Source organism: Callionymus lyra, chromosome 9 (genome assembly GCF_982586985.1).
Source record: "Callionymus lyra chromosome 9, fCalLyr1.hap1.1, whole genome shotgun sequence".
Classification (NCBI taxonomy): Eukaryota; Metazoa; Chordata; class Actinopteri; order Syngnathiformes; family Callionymidae; genus Callionymus; species Callionymus lyra.
This window is the reverse complement of record NC_141826.1, coordinates 10,332,442-10,349,814: the sequence shown is the minus strand read 5'-3', so window position 1 is coordinate 10,349,814 and position 17,373 is coordinate 10,332,442. Positions and strand designations below refer to the sequence as shown.

General features: G+C 38.6%; 1 protein-coding gene across 2 annotated transcripts; it reads right to left on the bottom strand.

The window, feature by feature from the left end:
- Nucleotides 1-435: 435 nt before the first annotated feature.
- LOC148071791 (uncharacterized) lies at nucleotides 436-17,371 on the bottom strand. Of its 2 annotated transcripts, XM_087799524.1 has the most exons (4): nucleotides 16,928-17,371; nucleotides 16,651-16,733; nucleotides 15,234-15,328; nucleotides 436-649 (listed from the first exon to the last, which is right to left on the bottom strand). In XM_087799524.1, the coding sequence occupies exons 1-4, from the start codon at nucleotides 17,214-17,216 to the stop codon at nucleotides 643-645; spliced, it is 474 nt and encodes a 157-aa protein (XP_087655650.1). In that variant the 5' UTR covers nucleotides 17,217-17,371; the 3' UTR covers nucleotides 436-642. The 2 variants fall into 2 exon arrangements, with proteins under 2 accessions (XP_087655650.1, XP_087655651.1); XM_087799525.1 differs by lacking the exon at nucleotides 436-649 and having other exon boundaries at nucleotides 15,037-15,328.
- Nucleotides 17,372-17,373: the final 2 nt, after the last annotated feature.

Below are 17,373 nucleotides of genomic sequence, written 5' to 3'. Positions count from 1 at the left end.
CTGTACTCGTCTTCGCTGTTGTCCCTGATGCATCCAACAATGGCAGTGTCGTCAGCATACTTCTGGACGAGACTCCACTCTGAGTTGTAGCAGAAGTCTGAAGTATAGATGGTGAAGAGGAGAGGGGCCAGTACTGTCCCCTGAGGTGCTCCTGTACTGCACACCACAGTGTCAGACGTGATGTCCTTCAGCCTGACATACTGTGTTCGATCAGTAAAATAATCCGTAATCCAGGAGACCAGACCAGGGTCCACATGCATCTGTGTCAGTTTGTCCTGCAGCAGAGTGGGCTGGATAGTGTTGAAGGCACTAGAATTTTAAGCTAAATCGTGTTTTTGACAACTGGAATTTGAGTTAAAAAAAAACCCAAATAGATTGCAGATGAGTGGACACGATATTTAATACAAACATCAAAACAATACATTAATCATTTTTGCTCCATGTTATTCTCATCATTTACAGCATTTTTTTTTCATAAAATCGGGTTTAAAGAGGGCAGGACTACGAGAGGAAGTGGGCTTGGATGTTTGTTTTTTTTAATTGTCCCATCTGGAGGTCCGCTCCCCTGCTCGGCCCTTCTTCTGTTCATCAATACGCCGCAGGACTTCTTTCTTCTTGTGGTGGAATATCAATGTGTGAGGATTATAGCCTTAGAATCCAGACATGGAGAAGGTCACACACAGAACTAGTGTTGAAATCTCACCGGCAAAAAACTGAAACTATGGATCAATATTTATAGACTTATATTTTCATCAAATTAGAAAACAGAAAAGCAGTTTATCTCACAAGCATGGGATCTTCTTTTGTAAAACTAGTTAGTAACACATTTAGATAAGTATATTGACCTTTTATTAACAGGTTTGGATATGGATTAGCTGAACTATCTTACAACTATAGTGAGTAAGTAAGTAAACACAAGCGGTCACACGCTTTAACAATCACAATCAACACACAGTTCAAATATATAATTTATAATTTTTATATCTAAAAAGTCAAGACACATCAGACAAACACAGGAGTTCCAGAAAATTAGGAAAAGCCTGAACAAATACGAATGTCTTAAGATGTTTCTTGAAGGACTCAGAAGATCCATCAAACACAGAGGGAGAGGAAGATCGTTCCTAAGCTTAGGAGCAACAGTCTGGAAGGATTTCTCTCCTCTGGTCCGGAAGCGTGTTCAGGAACCATCAGCAGATTCTCATCCACAGACCTAAGAGCCCGAGCTGGGATGTAAGGCTGGATCAGATCACTGATGTAAGGAGGAGCCTGACCATGAATAGATCTGGAAGTAAGAACCAGAATTTTAAAATTAATCCTGAAAGAAACCGGCAGCCAGTGTAGATTTTTAAGGATCGGAGAAATGCGAGTTCTTCTACTAGAGCGGGTCAGAATTCTCGCTGCAGAGTTTTGCATTAACTTCAAGCGAGACAGCTCCTTCTTGTTTAGACACGAAAATAAAATGTGACATTCTCCAAAATTTTTCTTGTACTATCTTTAATCTTTGAGAGTTTAGTAATATTTTGGATTGACCAAGAGAAATGTAGTTGTTTAATAAAAAAACAAATCCTCAAAAATACAACTCGACTCAAAATTCCGCACACGTTCTTAATGTGATTAAATCTCCATTATCATTATCATTTTTTACTTCAATGAAAGTTGCCAGGATTCATTTAACTGACAAAAACAATTATGGAATCCGAGCTTTGTTGAATGTCAGCATGAGACGAGTCTTTTGTGCGTCTTCATATTGTGTCAGAAAGAGAGTTATTACGTTACAAGAGTGTTGGAGGACTCCGTCTCAATAGAGGCCATGGGAAAGATTGATGACTCATGGGCTCTCAGGAGACAAAGTGGCCTGCGTGCGTACAGAAGACAATGTTGGCGGCTACAGATGGCGCCGCTCTGAATGCGCCGAAGTACAAACCTCCCACGGGGTCGAAGCATGTAAGTCACAGCGAGACGCTAATTCTGGCTAACGTTGAATCGTCAGAGCCGGAAGAATCACTTCGAGGCTCGCGAAGACATCTTGTCGGTCCAAGACGAGAGCTGGATGTGAGCTGCAGCACTTTAACGCAAGTATTTATCTCTGGTCTCAACGCTGAACACTTGGACAAAAGGAGTGAAGGTTCATTTCCGAACAACACTGGTGGAAATCTTATGTCGGAGAGGGCTGAGGAAAAGAAAATGCATTTTCACACATGAACCGTATATATCCCGGAGTGATGACTCTTTTCAAAGTTCTTCTAGCCGAAGCTTTTTAGGTGTGTCATTATCGGGAATTTAGGTCATGTCGTGAGGCAGACCTGGATATGGAAACATGGCTTTAAAGAACAGAACAAAAGACAGAAACTGCTGCAGGAGGGATTACACAGAGGGAACCCTGACACATGTTCCAGGAGGATCCAGTTCACCCGTGGGAAAAATCTTCCCGCTCAGAAATAATGTTCTTATTTTCTTACACAAATTCAATAACAGCTGAAATAAAGGGAAGTTAACGATTAGAACATCTCTCATTAACTTGTTAAAAGTCTAAAAACAGAAACAGAACACAAGATAATGATTTAATGTCCTTAGCAAATATAAATATATTGGATTTTAATCTTTAAAAAAAAGAAAAAAAGTCTGCATGTTAAACTATGTTCCGCATTTATGGATTTAGACACACATTATCGTTCAAAAGTAGAAACTAGAAGATTTAAACTGTATGTCATGCTAAACATGATCATGTTTTCTGGAAATGTTTGCCGCATCATGTGATATGGGAAGAAGAAAAAGTAATAACTGTAACTATCTCTTCCACTGTGACAACTCAGATGTAATTAGATCCACAGAGGTTTCGGTATTGTCTTCTTTTTTCTGTCCGTCTTTGATCCAGTCTCTTTGAAAACTAATTTGAACTCAATGGACTGAAAATGCGCTCAAAGATATCAAAGTGTATCAAACAAAGAAATGTAGGGAACAAATATTATGAAAAGGAAAAAAACACAGTGACTATTTGTGTGTCAAAAAATGCGTGTCTAACTTGCAAGAGCGCACTCAAATTAAAGTGCCTGACCTAACTTGGATGAAAGTTTTCTTGGCGAACGAGAGGTTACAAGAGCAGAGTCCATTAGGACGTAATAATGGCTTCACTACTCCTGCAGCCAGTTGTTATCACGCCCCCCTCTTTGTTTATACAACGAGTCACTTGGAGGTGGAGACTTCCACGATTGATGAAGCGGTGTGACAAACCTCAATGCTTGACCAATCACAGTAGAGCGGGTGTTGTTGGGGTGAGAGTTCAGTAGACAGGGCTTCGAGTGTTTGCCAATGTTGATATTTCAATGGAAAGAAACATCAGGGAGGAAAATGCAAAAGAGCAACTGGTGGACCATATAAGAAAGTAAAAGTTGCACGAATGTTGAAAATGTGATTTTCTAGTCAAAATGTACCTTTTTTCTTGACATTTTTTTTTAATTGCCGGAAAACAATGTTGCAAAAAGAAAGGTAAATATCAGGAAAATCACATGAACATGAATAAAATTTGCAAATATTTTCGGTAGTCTCAAAAAAAAACAAACAGTAAAATTGACTTTTTTTTTCAAAAAGGTGAAAAAACCGCCAAAGATTTCTGAAAATGGGAAATCATACCGGAAAACCAAAGTATGATATCTGGCGGACCATGTGAACACAAATAAAAGTTGCCTTAATGTGTAGAATGTTGTTTTCTGAAGTCTTAAAAAAAGGGAAAAATACAACCTATTTTTACTATGAAAAAATTGGCCAAAAATCCACATATCTGAAAATGAGAATCAATGTCTATCTAAAGAAAGGTATCTGGTGAACCAAGTGATCACAAATAAATGTAATCCACATGTTCAACATGTCATTTTCTGAAGTCTCAAAAAAATGGAATATTCAACATAATTTCACAATGAAAAGTGAAAATAATGGTCGAAAAACAACGTCTCTGAAAATGAGAAATAATGTAAAAAAAATGTTTTAAAAAGAGTTTAAAAGGTGTCTCTAAAATTGATATTGGACCATTATACTCACCATTGTGTGTCTTTCATGCACAAAACTATTTCAATAAAGATAAACATTACATTATAAAATGTGTTTAAGCTCCAGACACTGAAAGTCTCAGCTGAAGTCTCATCCAAGCAACCGCGACCACTCTGCTTTGATTGCTGCCTACAGGGACGCCTCCAAAAAAACGGTAGCTCAAACATGGCACATTCTACCATAGGACCTGACGTCAGTATGTCAAATACTGTCATAAGATTTGCATCAACCTGTTTACAGTGTTTTATGAGGTGCTTGCGTGGGAATTGCATCATGATGGCAATAAACACCCAGTAAGTCTGCTGCAGAGAAATGTCAATGTCAATGTCATTTATCAACCAAGGTAATCTACTGCTATTGCAGGATAAAATCTGTGTAACATGCCCTTTCTTTTTCATTCTAAGCCCCGAGGTGCAGTCGTCAGGTTCCAGACCCACCAAAGTGTATCACAGAAGACCTGGGATTTGAACCAAACTGTCTGAATCCTTACACAGTAAAAAAAAAGTATAACATATTTAGGGTCTGTTCCTCCTCCAAACCAGGACACATGTCTGGCAACAGGCTCCTCTTCGACCTACCTGTTGCACAGAGAAAGAGATGGAGTCCTTGATTTTCTTCATCATCATCATCATCATCCGGTCGGTCCAAATTGCCACTCATTTGTGTGGAACAAAAGCTCTGTGTCCAGCTCGCTGTCTCTACCAACACTTAACTGAAGCCTATGTTGCCATTTACGATCTGAATCGTGGAAAAACAAAAATGTCCATTAATACCAATACACCTGGTTTAAACATAGTTTTACACTTAATTTGTTTCTTAGATTTGTGTAAGATTTATGCTTGCCGTTCCTTTTTATTTTAATTCTACAGTGTACTTTTCACATTTTTTTTTCCTTAACATGTCACTCACATTACCAGCAGCATCTCTTGTAAAAATTGTATCCGTGAGATGAATAAAGAATCTATTTAACAGATATATCGTTTTTCTTCTATGACCTGCAACTCAGATGACTTTATTGATATGGATGTGGCAGAGATAACCAGCACATGTCTGTGCTAATGATTCGCTAACAGCAGCACAATATCAGGAGCAATATGGTTCATTAAAACAAAAGTAACAACAGAAATGCAGACCTGTGCTTCTCTTGTGGGCCTGTTGGGTTCTGTAGGACTTCTGTGTCGCTGCCGTTTACATAAAAGTCGACTTGTCAACCTCGAACACTGACACTGACACAGAGATTTCGTCGCATAGCCCATCACCAGGTTGCGATGTTTCTATTTGAGAAAGAAATATGACTTTCTAATAGGCTGTACAGTAAATAAAATGAAATAAAATAAACAAGTAAAACTGTCGGAACTTGAGCTCTTGAAATAACCAGAAGACAACTTTCAGTTATTAATCTCAACAACAAAATGAACTCCCAGACAGACTCGAGGGGGGTTCAGATGCCAACAAAATATAGGAAATTTCTAACTCAGCCGTGAAACTTAATTTAGTACCATGTTGGCATATAAAAAAAAAAATTCTAAAAATGTTTGCTGCCTAATGTACACGTTACAACAACAACGAAGAGCAGAAGGATCTCTCATCATGTTTAAATAAAGAGGATTGTGTGTCATAGTGAACATGTAGGTTTTGTGTTTAAATATTTTTGTAGTCTATTGTTGTATATTTATACAACAATAGAAAATATTGTATAATTTTAAAGCTACGCCAAACGTTGCCGACATTACTACACTGTGTTAGACTTACTGCGTGTAATGTTTCCTCAGTGGCTCCATGTAGAGTCGGACAAGCAGTCGTTTAACATGCAGTCGTTCGGTGAATCCAGCGTCGAGCTCAGACTTGTTGGTAAAACAGGAGTCCTCAAGGTAAATCTTGTAAACAAAAGCCGTTGCTGACTTATTCTTATTCTTAGGTTTGTGGATCAGAATCTACTGATGGTTCCTGAACAAGCTTCTGGACCAGAGGAGAGAAACAACATGCGAGTAGGTCGGGGGAGTTGGGTTTTCACAATAGTTGCCTTTTAATATCTGGCGGACCATGTGAACGCAAATAAATGTTGCCCAAATGTGTACTTCTAAAGACTTAAAAAAAAAAAAAAAAAATATCACCATTTTTTAATTACAAGTAGTTGAATAAAAATGCACACAAAGCCATGTGAACACAAATAAAAGTTTTAAAAATCTGTTTTTCAGAAGTCTCAAAAAACTTTTTTTTTTCATTTTCAAGAGTTGAAAAAAATGTCTGAAAATAAATGTTTCTAAAAATAGAAGAAAATGCGAGAGTACCAATGTTGAGTTGACACAATGAACCTCCTTATTTTTTAATCACTCATGAGGAATTTAACAAACTGTGTCTAAGTACATTGAATAATGTAAACCTCTAGCTAAGGCTCTAAGAGGTCTGGAGGGTATTGTGAACGCCAGGAATAGGTCAATAAATATGAGAGTAGAGGGATAACATGCGAGTGCAATCGGGGAAGATTCATTAAAGACCCCGACATGCTAGCACCGTCCCTCAATTCAAAGACGCACGACAGGTGAGTTCACCGGAGCCCATTTGTAGACGGTAACTGGTTGATTAAGCCGACATGAATAGACTTGCTCTCGGTTTAAGTAACCCCGTCTCGGAGGTTGTTCAAGCACTTTAAGGGGAAACATCTTTCTTCATCAGAGGTAATTTGCTTTCTGTGTTGGGATCATTCACCGCGCCACTGAACATCTGAAACTGGAGGCTGTTATTGAGCAATCAAATCCATTAAAGACCTTCCTATCAGCTTAATGCCAGCTTTCATTTCCAAAAAGGGGGGAAGCTAATGGAGCGTGGACGTGAGCTAGTTACAAGTGCCTTAAAGTTTACAAAAGCACAAGCATGAGCTGTTATCGCCACATAACAGGCTTGTTCCGATTTCCTAAAGTACAGTGAAGTATCACAATATTTCTATTGTCGCTTCAAACTTATGAAGTTGTGAGGAGGTTTGATTACTAAAACATTACTCCGTTACAAAGAGAGTAACAAACTTATATGTAGGTACAACATGTCAAGGGGGCCAAATCCGGCCACCCAAGTTATATTACGTGGCCTGCCGTATTGGTTGGTTTAAGTTGCCAGTGTTTAAGATAAGATAAGATAAGGGGCAGCGATTATGAATGTCAACAATAACAGTAACTTTGATGACAAGAACCTTAAGATAAGGTTTTATCACCTTTTGTGATTGAGTCTCATATCCCTGGTTTTCATGTAAATGTGATATACAGTAATCCCTCAACAAACCGCCTATAACTGCTGATATACAAGATATTTTATTTTAATGTTTAGATTTTTTTTTTATACCGGGTAACGCAGGATATTCCTGTCTTACTGTCTTTACCTTGAAAATGTCATTTTCCCTCATGTGCCATCAGAGAAGGACTACCGTTTCCACAAAGTTCTATTTTTCATGACAGTGCAGGAGTCAAAAACAAATATTAATACTTTCCAATTCTTTTATCAATCAGCCTCTGTTGGTTTTTGGATTGTGGGCGATAACTGACGGGCAGAGATGATACCCAAGTAAGCACAGAACATACAAAGTTCACCCAGTTCGAAACTACATCAAGCTTCAATCGAAACCAGCAACTTATAAAGAGAATCGTACACTTAAAAAAACATTTAAAATGTAGTATATCCAAATATATATGGGTCTCCGTCTTTGAATCAGGATGTGACTTGTCCCTGTGTGTTGGCACAGTCAAACTTCCCATCTGTCCTCATAGCCTCAGGCTCACTGAGCAGACACAAACTGACAAATTCTGGTTGGTTCAGTTCAGTAGTTGAATCTCGAGCTTTAATGGGACAAAACGAGACCCCAGGACTGCAGCATTGGTGATAAATTCAGTGTGTTTTGTTATCCCTTATTTTTGGAGGCTGAATACAGTGCAACTAAACCCTTTTCCAGGGAAAGTTCTGGATCCGATTCTGAGTAAGTACGTGCACAACTACGGTAGGAACAGTCTGGTGGTTTATGCTTATGTTCTAGCTGTCGCTTTAATGAGGAACTTTGTACATCCTGGGCTCCACATGGTCGAAGAGAATATGATCATGTGATTCCAGTGATTCAATAATTATGTCTTATGTTTTCTAAACACACACTATACATTCCCCGAGCCGCCGAGATGTCTCGCACGATTAGTATCTGGTATGTAGACAGATTACAAGGTCAACCAGACAGCGATGAAACAGTTTGCTTGTTGAAATGTTCTTCAAGACTATCTTTGCGATAACACTTTCTCCACAATTAGTTCAAATTGAAATCACATGCAAGTATAAAAAATACACTTGGTACAAGTTTCACAATTTACCCTTTACTGTTGCTAAAGACAACATTTTATACTCACATTTCTAATAACTGTAGCTTTTTGAAAGTTTATAGATTTAAAACTTAAGTCCAAACACCTTTTGAGTCACATAGCTTTGTGATGGTGTTGAAGTTAGAAAAATATATGATATTTGAACTGTTGCTTTATAGCCATATCCGTTATTAAGTAGGAGAAAAAGGACGGATAAAGAAGGATAAAATGAGGATTTAAAAGTTTGTGTAAATTAACCGTTTTCTTATGAGGAAACTGGAAAAAACGGGTGCCTTTTGTGAACTCTTTCCATTTCATTAAGAATTAAGTTACTTTTTTTTTTTTAGCAAATATGAAATAAATACAACATCCGAGTATCTCGGAGCTGAAGTGACATCCGAGACAGTCGTCTCGGCTCTAATGGTTGTTACATTATTGCAGAGTAAGCTCGCCAGGTCAGTCATTGAATCAATCAAATTCCTAATGTCTTAGGCCAACTCAGGAAGGACAAACTAGACACCTGAGCCAAAGGCCGCCACACTTCCTCCTATGCTCTTTCTGGGCTTCAATCAATGTCTTTCCTAAAAACGCATTATCCTTGTAAGAAATTAAGAAGACAATGGAAGTCAAAACTTCAGACCTCAAAGACTCGCGAGGCCATCGATAACGTCCACTTATGTTGAAAAGATGGCTCTTATTAAAAGCGCAATGTGACGTCTAAAGAGGAGTAATTCAACAGAACAAAAGATGGCAGTCGATCCAGACCCAAATATGCAGAGGCTGGCAGAACTATTGTGAAGTTGACGGCCCTGTTGATCGATAACTATGCTTATTAAGTTCAACCGTCCCCAGTGGACTCATGGGAGATAGATTTTGGTTTCGTGGGAGGCTTGAAAATGACTGTCGTTATTTTTAACCAGCTGTAATTAGGTGAAGTCCCATTTCTTTGACAAAGTTAATGGCTTCCTGAGCCGTGCGGTGTCCGCTGTGATTACTCCCTCCTGTTTCGATGGGATTAATACGTCCTGTGTCGGCTCTGGAAATGGCCCGAGAGACGGGGGTCAACGTTCTTGTTCAAACTTGAGTTGACAAACACTGGCCTTGGTCTGGAAAACGATCTCTATGCTAAATGAATCGATAAATTGCCCTCTCCTTGACCGTTCTTCACAGATGTCTGGATTTTAGACGGCCAAGTGGCTACAGGAAGCTCTGCCGACATCTGTCAGTCTCTCTCAGATATGATTTCATGTCTTCAACTGCGGCGTCAACAACACAAAGACGCATCAATTATGCTGCATCCGTCTGTTCCACGAGCTTCCAACTGATTAATTCTGTGGATTCATGAGCGGACACGCAAGTTCCAGGAGGTTTAGGATGATTAATTATTGTAAACCACCTCCTCAAGCACAGCACAACAACACAGAGACTGTTCAGGTGAAAGACAAAGAGTGACGTGATGAGGGCGAAGAAACACGCCGTTGAAGGCAGTTGTCGCCTTCTATGACGTCCGGATCAGATCAATCTTCTATTTCTGAGAACAGTAAACGTGTATGCGGACAATATTCCGGGAAATCTAACAACCTTAATATTGTCATTGGTGAATGAACATGAATAAGAATTTCTCAATAAATATTTTTGGTTCCATTGATCCATCCAATCTTCTTATTCGTGTCGGAGCAGTAGGGTTTCGCACTGAACTTTGGTTCTTTGGAGGCACCGACCAAAACACTTAGGTAGTTCAGAGTATCAGAACCAGAAACTTGTATTGCCAGTGAACATAGCCAGAAAAATTAGGATTTGTTGTGTTGTCAGTACTGAATAAAAGAATGAAATAAGACAATACAGAAAATAAGTAATAATAAAAAACAGAACCAAGCACCAAGGCAGCCATTCTGTGGCGCCTTTGTAGCATCAAACTCAAGATTATTTCAAGTGTAAACCCAGTTTTGGCTTTGTTTCAGCTTCTTAAGTATCCTCTGTCCGATTTTCTGTAAAAGGACTATTGAAGCAGTACTTCACATACATGAGGAGAAGACAGTATTAATGGACTCCATCTTTTGGTGCCAAATTTCAGTACCTAGAGATTAATCATCAGGACTTGATGGTGTTGCCAAAGATTGGCTGTAATGTTTACAGAGCAGCCTTATTTACAGCCTCAAACCACTGGACTCCCCTTTGTCTGAAAGTACCAACTACAGTTGTATATCTGAGACATCAACAACTAAATGTATAAGTTAATGATAATGTAACTTAATACTTGCATCAAGTGGTGAGTTTAACAAAGATCAATGCAACTATAACTGTGTAGCTTTGTTTTAAGGTTTTATTTCGTTGGCTAGTTTTTTCTATTAATGTTTACTGTTGTGTTGATCTTCTGCCAGCCAGTGTGAAGCCATCAAACATGATCCACACTTCATAGCTACTTTTTTCACAGTGGGGGGGCCACAACCAATCAGCCTCGAGCAAGCTTGCCGGTGCCCTGAAGAAGCAGACATGATCATTTTTCAGGAACTGGTATCAGAGTCGAAGGGAAATCTTTGATCCCCAGCCCCAGGGAGCAGATGAGGTAACAAGGTCCAAACTTCCCTCTTACCAGAGACCTCCTTTGGCGGATCACAGAAAGACAAACACCAGAGATGGTCAAGCCCCGAGGCCAGAACACCTCACGCGCAGGAGTGACCCAGAAGGCAAAGTAGATACCATCGCAACGGACTTGGCTTGATGTAGTGGAATGACGAGTCCACATCAACTGAGGTTCAGATCTCAAGTCAGAGTCTTATTTTGTTCCATCACTGAATCATAAAGATTCATCTTAATTGTAAAACAACTTTTACAGGAAGCCAGTGTGTCACAGGGCACACAGAGACACACAACCATTCATACACACACACCTACCGACCATATAGAGTTCTTTATCAACCTCTGTGTATTTTTTAACTGTAGAAGGAAATGAGAAAAAAGCCACGCAAACATTGAGACCATACAAAGTCCAAACCTAAAGGACTCAGGTTGCATCAAGCTGGAATCAAACCACAACCTCCTATAGCTGTGAGGCGGTCATGCTAATCCCGACTCACAACCCATAGCATAGCTCCAGATCCAAAGTCCATTAAAGGGCTTCTAAATGATATGTATTTGTACGACTTAGTAAGGAATCTGAAAGTAACCCGCTTTCTAACTTTAACTGAATCCGAAGCATACAGGTTATAAAACCATCAACAATATTGTCCAAGGCTTAAAAACCAAGAAAGTTTTTGGAAAGAATCAAGTTTTGCCAGTGACTCAAGACACAAACAACTTGAAAGTTCCTGCTCCTATTATTGACATTCATTGTAGGGGGTCTAGTTTCTAGTAAAGAGTAAAACTAGAATTCAGTAGTTGTTATAAAATCATAAAATGACTTAGCGGGCCGAAGTGTGACGCCTATGCTCTGTGTCACATTCATAAGGATATCATGATCAACAACTAGTTCACTGGTAACACAGATTAATATTTCAAACAAATTTAGATGACGTGTTGGAGAAAAGACCAAATTCTAACTCAAAACAATCCAAGAACGTCTTCTAAATTTGCTCCACTAGAGCCAGTAACCGGTCATTGCAAAGTTCTGCTTGACAAATACGATACGACTGCTTGACCAATGGAGTCAGACGAATTCTTGGACAAAAACAGCTTCATCTATAGATTAAGATTATTCACACTGAATCACAATTATAATGGAAAGTTGACCTTTAGCATTTCATTTTACCATCAAAACACTCCATACAGTAAACACTGTCTGTGCTTCACGCTTCTCCTGATCGATTGTATATTCATTTACCTTCCGTACACTTTCTCCCACTTGGTGTTAAACAGGTTGTGATTCCAGGCACTCATTGTTAAGCAGCTGTCAGAGGAAATGATAATCAATCCTTCATGATGCTGCGTGAAATTAATGCAATGCGCGAGAACAGAGACGAGAACATTTTCATCTGAAAGGGTAATTATCGACAGAGAGGCTTCAGGTGGTCAAGTGGTTCTCATTATTTCCAAGTTGATGAATCCTCCAACTACCGGATTGATCATCTCGCATTTGGAGAACAATAAACGGGTACAGTTCTACTTGAAGGTGGCGCTGTTCCAAAATGCGAAGTGTTAGTGTTCTTATGCCTCGTTGGTTACGGTTGTAACTGTGGACGATACAGTGGGTGTGATAACCAACCAATGCTAGAGGTCAGGACTGATTATCTGCAATTCTCCATTTGATTTTCAAGAATGCAGAAGAAAAATGAAACAATCTGAAACTTTGCAGAATGAAAAAAAAAGCAGGCTCGAGATTTATTGTTTCTCATTGGTTCTAGTACTTTAATTTTATATGTATGATTGTTTAAATTGTTTTCATTTTTGTTCAAGCTGTACCATAAAAATACATGTTTGGTTTCTTGAAGGATAAGGTAGTTGTATGTTTTTTTATTGTGGTGATACCTTTAGAAGTATGTTGTGTGAAAGGATGATGTGTGACAGTGATGACTAGAACATTTATAAATTGATTGATATACTTCTAGTTGTAGTAACACTAGAGATGAAAGACCAGTGGAGGTATCAGGGAAAGATAACCTGTAAAGGAGGATCTGTGAACGCTGAAATGAAAAGTGGAGTGAGAGAATGAAGAGTACAGTAATGTTAGGAGTTACAAAGCTATACATGATGTAATTAAGTAAGTAGGTAAGTAAGAAAATCGTATTTATATAGCGCTTTTCTAGACCAGGGTCACAAAGCACTTAAACAATCAAAAAATACCCAATAAATTAGGTTAAAAAGCTTGTAGTATGGAGTTTTATGTATTTGCAGGAGTCATTTCAAAATTAAATTTTTGACTTTCTGCAATGTTGCACACTGATTATTAAATTAAAACAACCACATCTTATGTAAAAGAAGAAATAAAAGCTTCATTAAAAAAAAAAAAGTTTTCAATTCTCATCTAACTTTTTTGGATTAAGACTTTCAACATTGGATCTTACTTTTGTTGACAATTCATCAATATTTTATACTCCTATCTTTAGCGTTCAGCCATAATGTCAACGCACCAGTTCCATTATGAGAAGCACGAGCATGCCTGGAACAGCTCACATGGTAAAAACAAACAACAGTTTATCATCCAGTTTATGAACCTCTTGTGCTTAAGGAAAAAATTTACAGAAACTCCTCATTTGCACTTAAACACTCCTTTTACTCTTCATTGTTCCTGAACATTCATCCCGCTGAACTCTGCGCGACACTGAAACTGATGCTATTTTGCAACTAAATATTTGGAGTATTGTTCGCTGGAGTCAAAAATAGAAACCTTTTATGGCGATGTTTTGTCGCTTCTCCAGCGATCTCCATTGACGACCATGTTCTAACAGAGATATGATGAGCTCAGATCAAGTGGCTCTAAAGTGTGAAGGGTGGATCAGGGGCAACGTATGGCACGCAAACATAATTCAGAGATATCGTTTGACAGGTCCAATTTTTTCCTGCCGCCGTGGTCTTATCAGCTTCATCAGTCCAGTAACTTTATTGCTTGGTGGTCTTGAAATACTGCTCCGTTGATAACAATGTAAAAAATGCCACCTATGACATTGACTGTACACAGGGGGCGTTTTGTGAAGTAGTTCGTTTTACATCTTAACTTAAACATTAAATTAGAGAATAAGAGCCAAGGTTGTCTCACATGGACAGCATAGGGCATAGAGGCCGAGGTCAACCAGAGAAATAATGGCAACATGCCTCCTCTCAGCTGGACATGGGGTGCCAGTTCCCAACCACTGGGTCCCAAATCACATTAATCACACTTTAGTCTCCAAAGTCCACTTAAGAGTTCATCCTGAGAGCTGTTTTTACATCAGTCTTGTCAAGGATAAATTCCCAAAATGTAGCTTGAAAAGGAAGTGATGCAGGACAACAGTAGAAGCTTGTTCAGAAGTCACAGTGAAAATGAGAAACTGTGACAATGGCTCTAGCCTCAGTGGCTACTTTTGACTGTCAATATTAGAGAAGCTGCTCCATGTCTTGGCCAAGATTTATATTTCCATTTCATTTGTTTTGTCCATCAAGCAATTACAATTTCACAGCCATTTAAAATTCCTCTTCCAGAAAGCGTAATAATAATATAATTGGGCCAATTTATGTGCAAATGTGAAGAGATTAGTTTACAGTCAGCAACTTAAGCTGCAATCTTGTTTTGAAAAACTCATCCCATAAATGTAAAAGCATCTTGAACACTCAAACAAGTATTTGTTGGAAGATTTTTGTATCTGTTGTATAGATTAAAGGAACTTTCAGTGGCTTCAGAATAAACATTTTCAAGCCTTGAATATAAAGAAATTAATATAAATAAAATGAAAATGGCTATTGAAGTTTGGAGAGCTTAAAGCGTCCACAATGATTGTTATATTAAATACAAATTGTCTAAGAATGTCAAGATTTTCTTGTTATTAATTCTGTATAACTAACCAATACAATCTTTAAAAGTTTTATTAGTTTGGAGCCTCTAGTCTATATGAACGCGCGTCTGAGTGGAAGGTAAATAAAATAGCGTTGATGAAGAAAATTGAGGAGCAAGTATTGGTCAATGGCGGCCTCTAGTGGAAGATAGAGTGACCTTCAGATATTGTGTAGACGTTGCAGTATAGAGAAATAATTTATAATTTAGTAGGTTTTATTAGAACATTTAAAGAACCCTACAATGTCAGCTGTTGATGCTGCAGTCAACATATAAATAATCTCAAGATTAACAACATATGATCAACACTACTCTCGTAGGAACATGGCAGACGACCAGGTTTGAACATGAAAACCTGTCTCTCCAACGGTGGGTCCCTCTTAAACTCTCCTCACCCTCGTCTGGATTGGCTGAGGGAGATCAACCTCTGCCTGATGACCTGGTTTCCCTCTAGCATTTCGGAGATGGTCCTAAGAACAGCAGCTTTGACCTGCACAGTAGACAAATTGTGAATGAGACTGCGGTGCTGTAACGGACGTTACGACATCTGATTTAATAAAACAGGATATCTAGATGCAGGTCAGTCCTGAGAACAATCTCATACAGAGCAAGAAAGAGGTGAAGTCAGCAGTTTGTTCTGTGTGACGTTACAGGGAGGCAGTGGGTGTATCAATGACGATGATGCGAGGCGACTGATGCTCAAGCAAAATAATACTCTTGTTTTATGCACTCTGAAAACTGTGCCAGTTCACAAAACACTTCTGTTAAAGAATTTATGTTGCTTTTATAGTCTTTTCACAATAAACATATAAACATGACGACTGCAGCTCACAAAAAGCTTATCTCCCATTCAGGCTGTTCACTGACTGATACAGAAAACCGTTTCTAGCTGGCTGCATCGAGCAACAAAAAGAACAAACTGTTTTGTATTCAAGTGTGTCATGATCTGAGCTATGGAATAAAAAGGCATAGAGGAACGGAGAACATCAGCGGTTTGGGACGAGCCGTAAGAAGCGCCTCCATTCCTTGCTGGTGGTAAATCTGGATTCTGACTCTGTTGTTATTCTAACACTCGTTTCTGTTCTCATCCCGATTTTCCAGGAGAAAATGACAACTGACAACTTCGATCTTAGAGGAAAAATAATGAATTTAACCTGTGAATTGACAACTCTACACCATCAAAAAAATCTTTGTTTTGTTTGTCATGGGAAATTAATGTATAATTCTGATTGATACTTGCATTATATTGACCCATTTAATGTTAAAGAGCAACTAATGTGAAAACCCAACTCTCCTGACCCGTTTCAAATGATGAAGTCTTCCTCTCCAAGATGCAGTAAGTTTTTCATCATGACCATGTTTTGAAGTTATTACTTTTTGATGTTTTCACTCGTCTAAAATCTCAGCGAACGAGAGGTTAAGGGAGCAAATCCCATTATTACGCAATAATGGTTCACTTCTCTAGCCAGCTGTAATCCCGCCATGCTTTGTTAATACAACGAGTCCCTTGGAGGTGGAGACTTCAAGGATTCACGATATGCGGGACAAACCTTGATGCTTGAACAATCACAGCAGAGTGGGTGTTATGGTAAACAAGATTTAATCTCCATAAAAACAGTGTTTTCAGTGGGCGGGGCTAATGGCACAATTTCTAATGTAAATATTAAAATTAATAGTTTTGTACAATATAGGTCCAACGTCTATTTAAGACACACTTAAATCAACACATTAGTTTCCCTTTAAAAAAAATGCTTTAAGTGGACAGTAGCAAAATGTTGGATTAATGTAGACATTTATTTTTACTCAACATACCTTTTCCTTTTCGTCCTTCGATTTCTTTTGTGGTTTTTCTGTGAAGGTGAAAATGTCACGATGGGGTGCAGGTGAACAAACACCTGATGAAAACAAAAAAATAATCATTTAAAAAAGATACTGATTGTTTTTGTAAACAAAACTTTCCGCTGACTTGAATTCATGGATTCTTAGATACAACATAAATGTTTTTTTTTCTGAAATAATTTAAGATATTTACCAGTTTAATGATTCATGATGAAGCTAAGTCATGCTAGCTAACAGAAGCTAAACTTACCAGCACCTGCCAACTTTCTGGCAACTGAAGGTTTCACTTTAAATGCGTTTCCCTTCACACACGGAAGTGACGTTGACTTCACGTTCTTTTTCTTTGCCTCTTCGGCCATTTTACTGTCCGTTTTGCGTTTAAAATCGAACTTGACGATCAGCAGAGGGCGTCTCTTCTCCCGTCGCTTCGCACGTCTCTTCAAAGGATGAACATCCGGTTCTGCCGCACAGGGTTCGGAGGATTCTGGTTCTGGGCTGGAGCACGTTTGTAAATCCAACTCGCCCTCAAAAACAGACATGATGACAGTCGATCCTTTAGATAAAATATTAAAACTAGATGAGGTGCGTCTATTCAATTTGCTGTACCGCAATTGACCAGCAGGGAGCGACAATAAACAGATTGAAAATCTGCTGTCAAATAAGTTTTTCTGTTATAAATATGTTGGCTTCCTTAAT

Excerpts from the sequence above, each read along its gene's own strand:
- LOC148071791 (XM_087799524.1), bottom strand. The coding sequence starts at position 17,216 with ATGTCTGTTTTTGAGGGCGAGTTGGATTTACAAACGTGCTCCAGCCCA. Across the intron at positions 16,734-16,927 it reads CAGAAAGTTGGCAGGTGCTG|GTGTTTGTTCACCTGCACCC; the intron begins GTAAGTTTAGCT and ends TGTTTTCATCAG. Across the intron at positions 15,329-16,650 it reads CGAAGGACGAAAAGGAAAAG|GTCAAAGCTGCTGTTCTTAG; the intron begins GTATGTTGAGTA and ends TCTACTGTGCAG.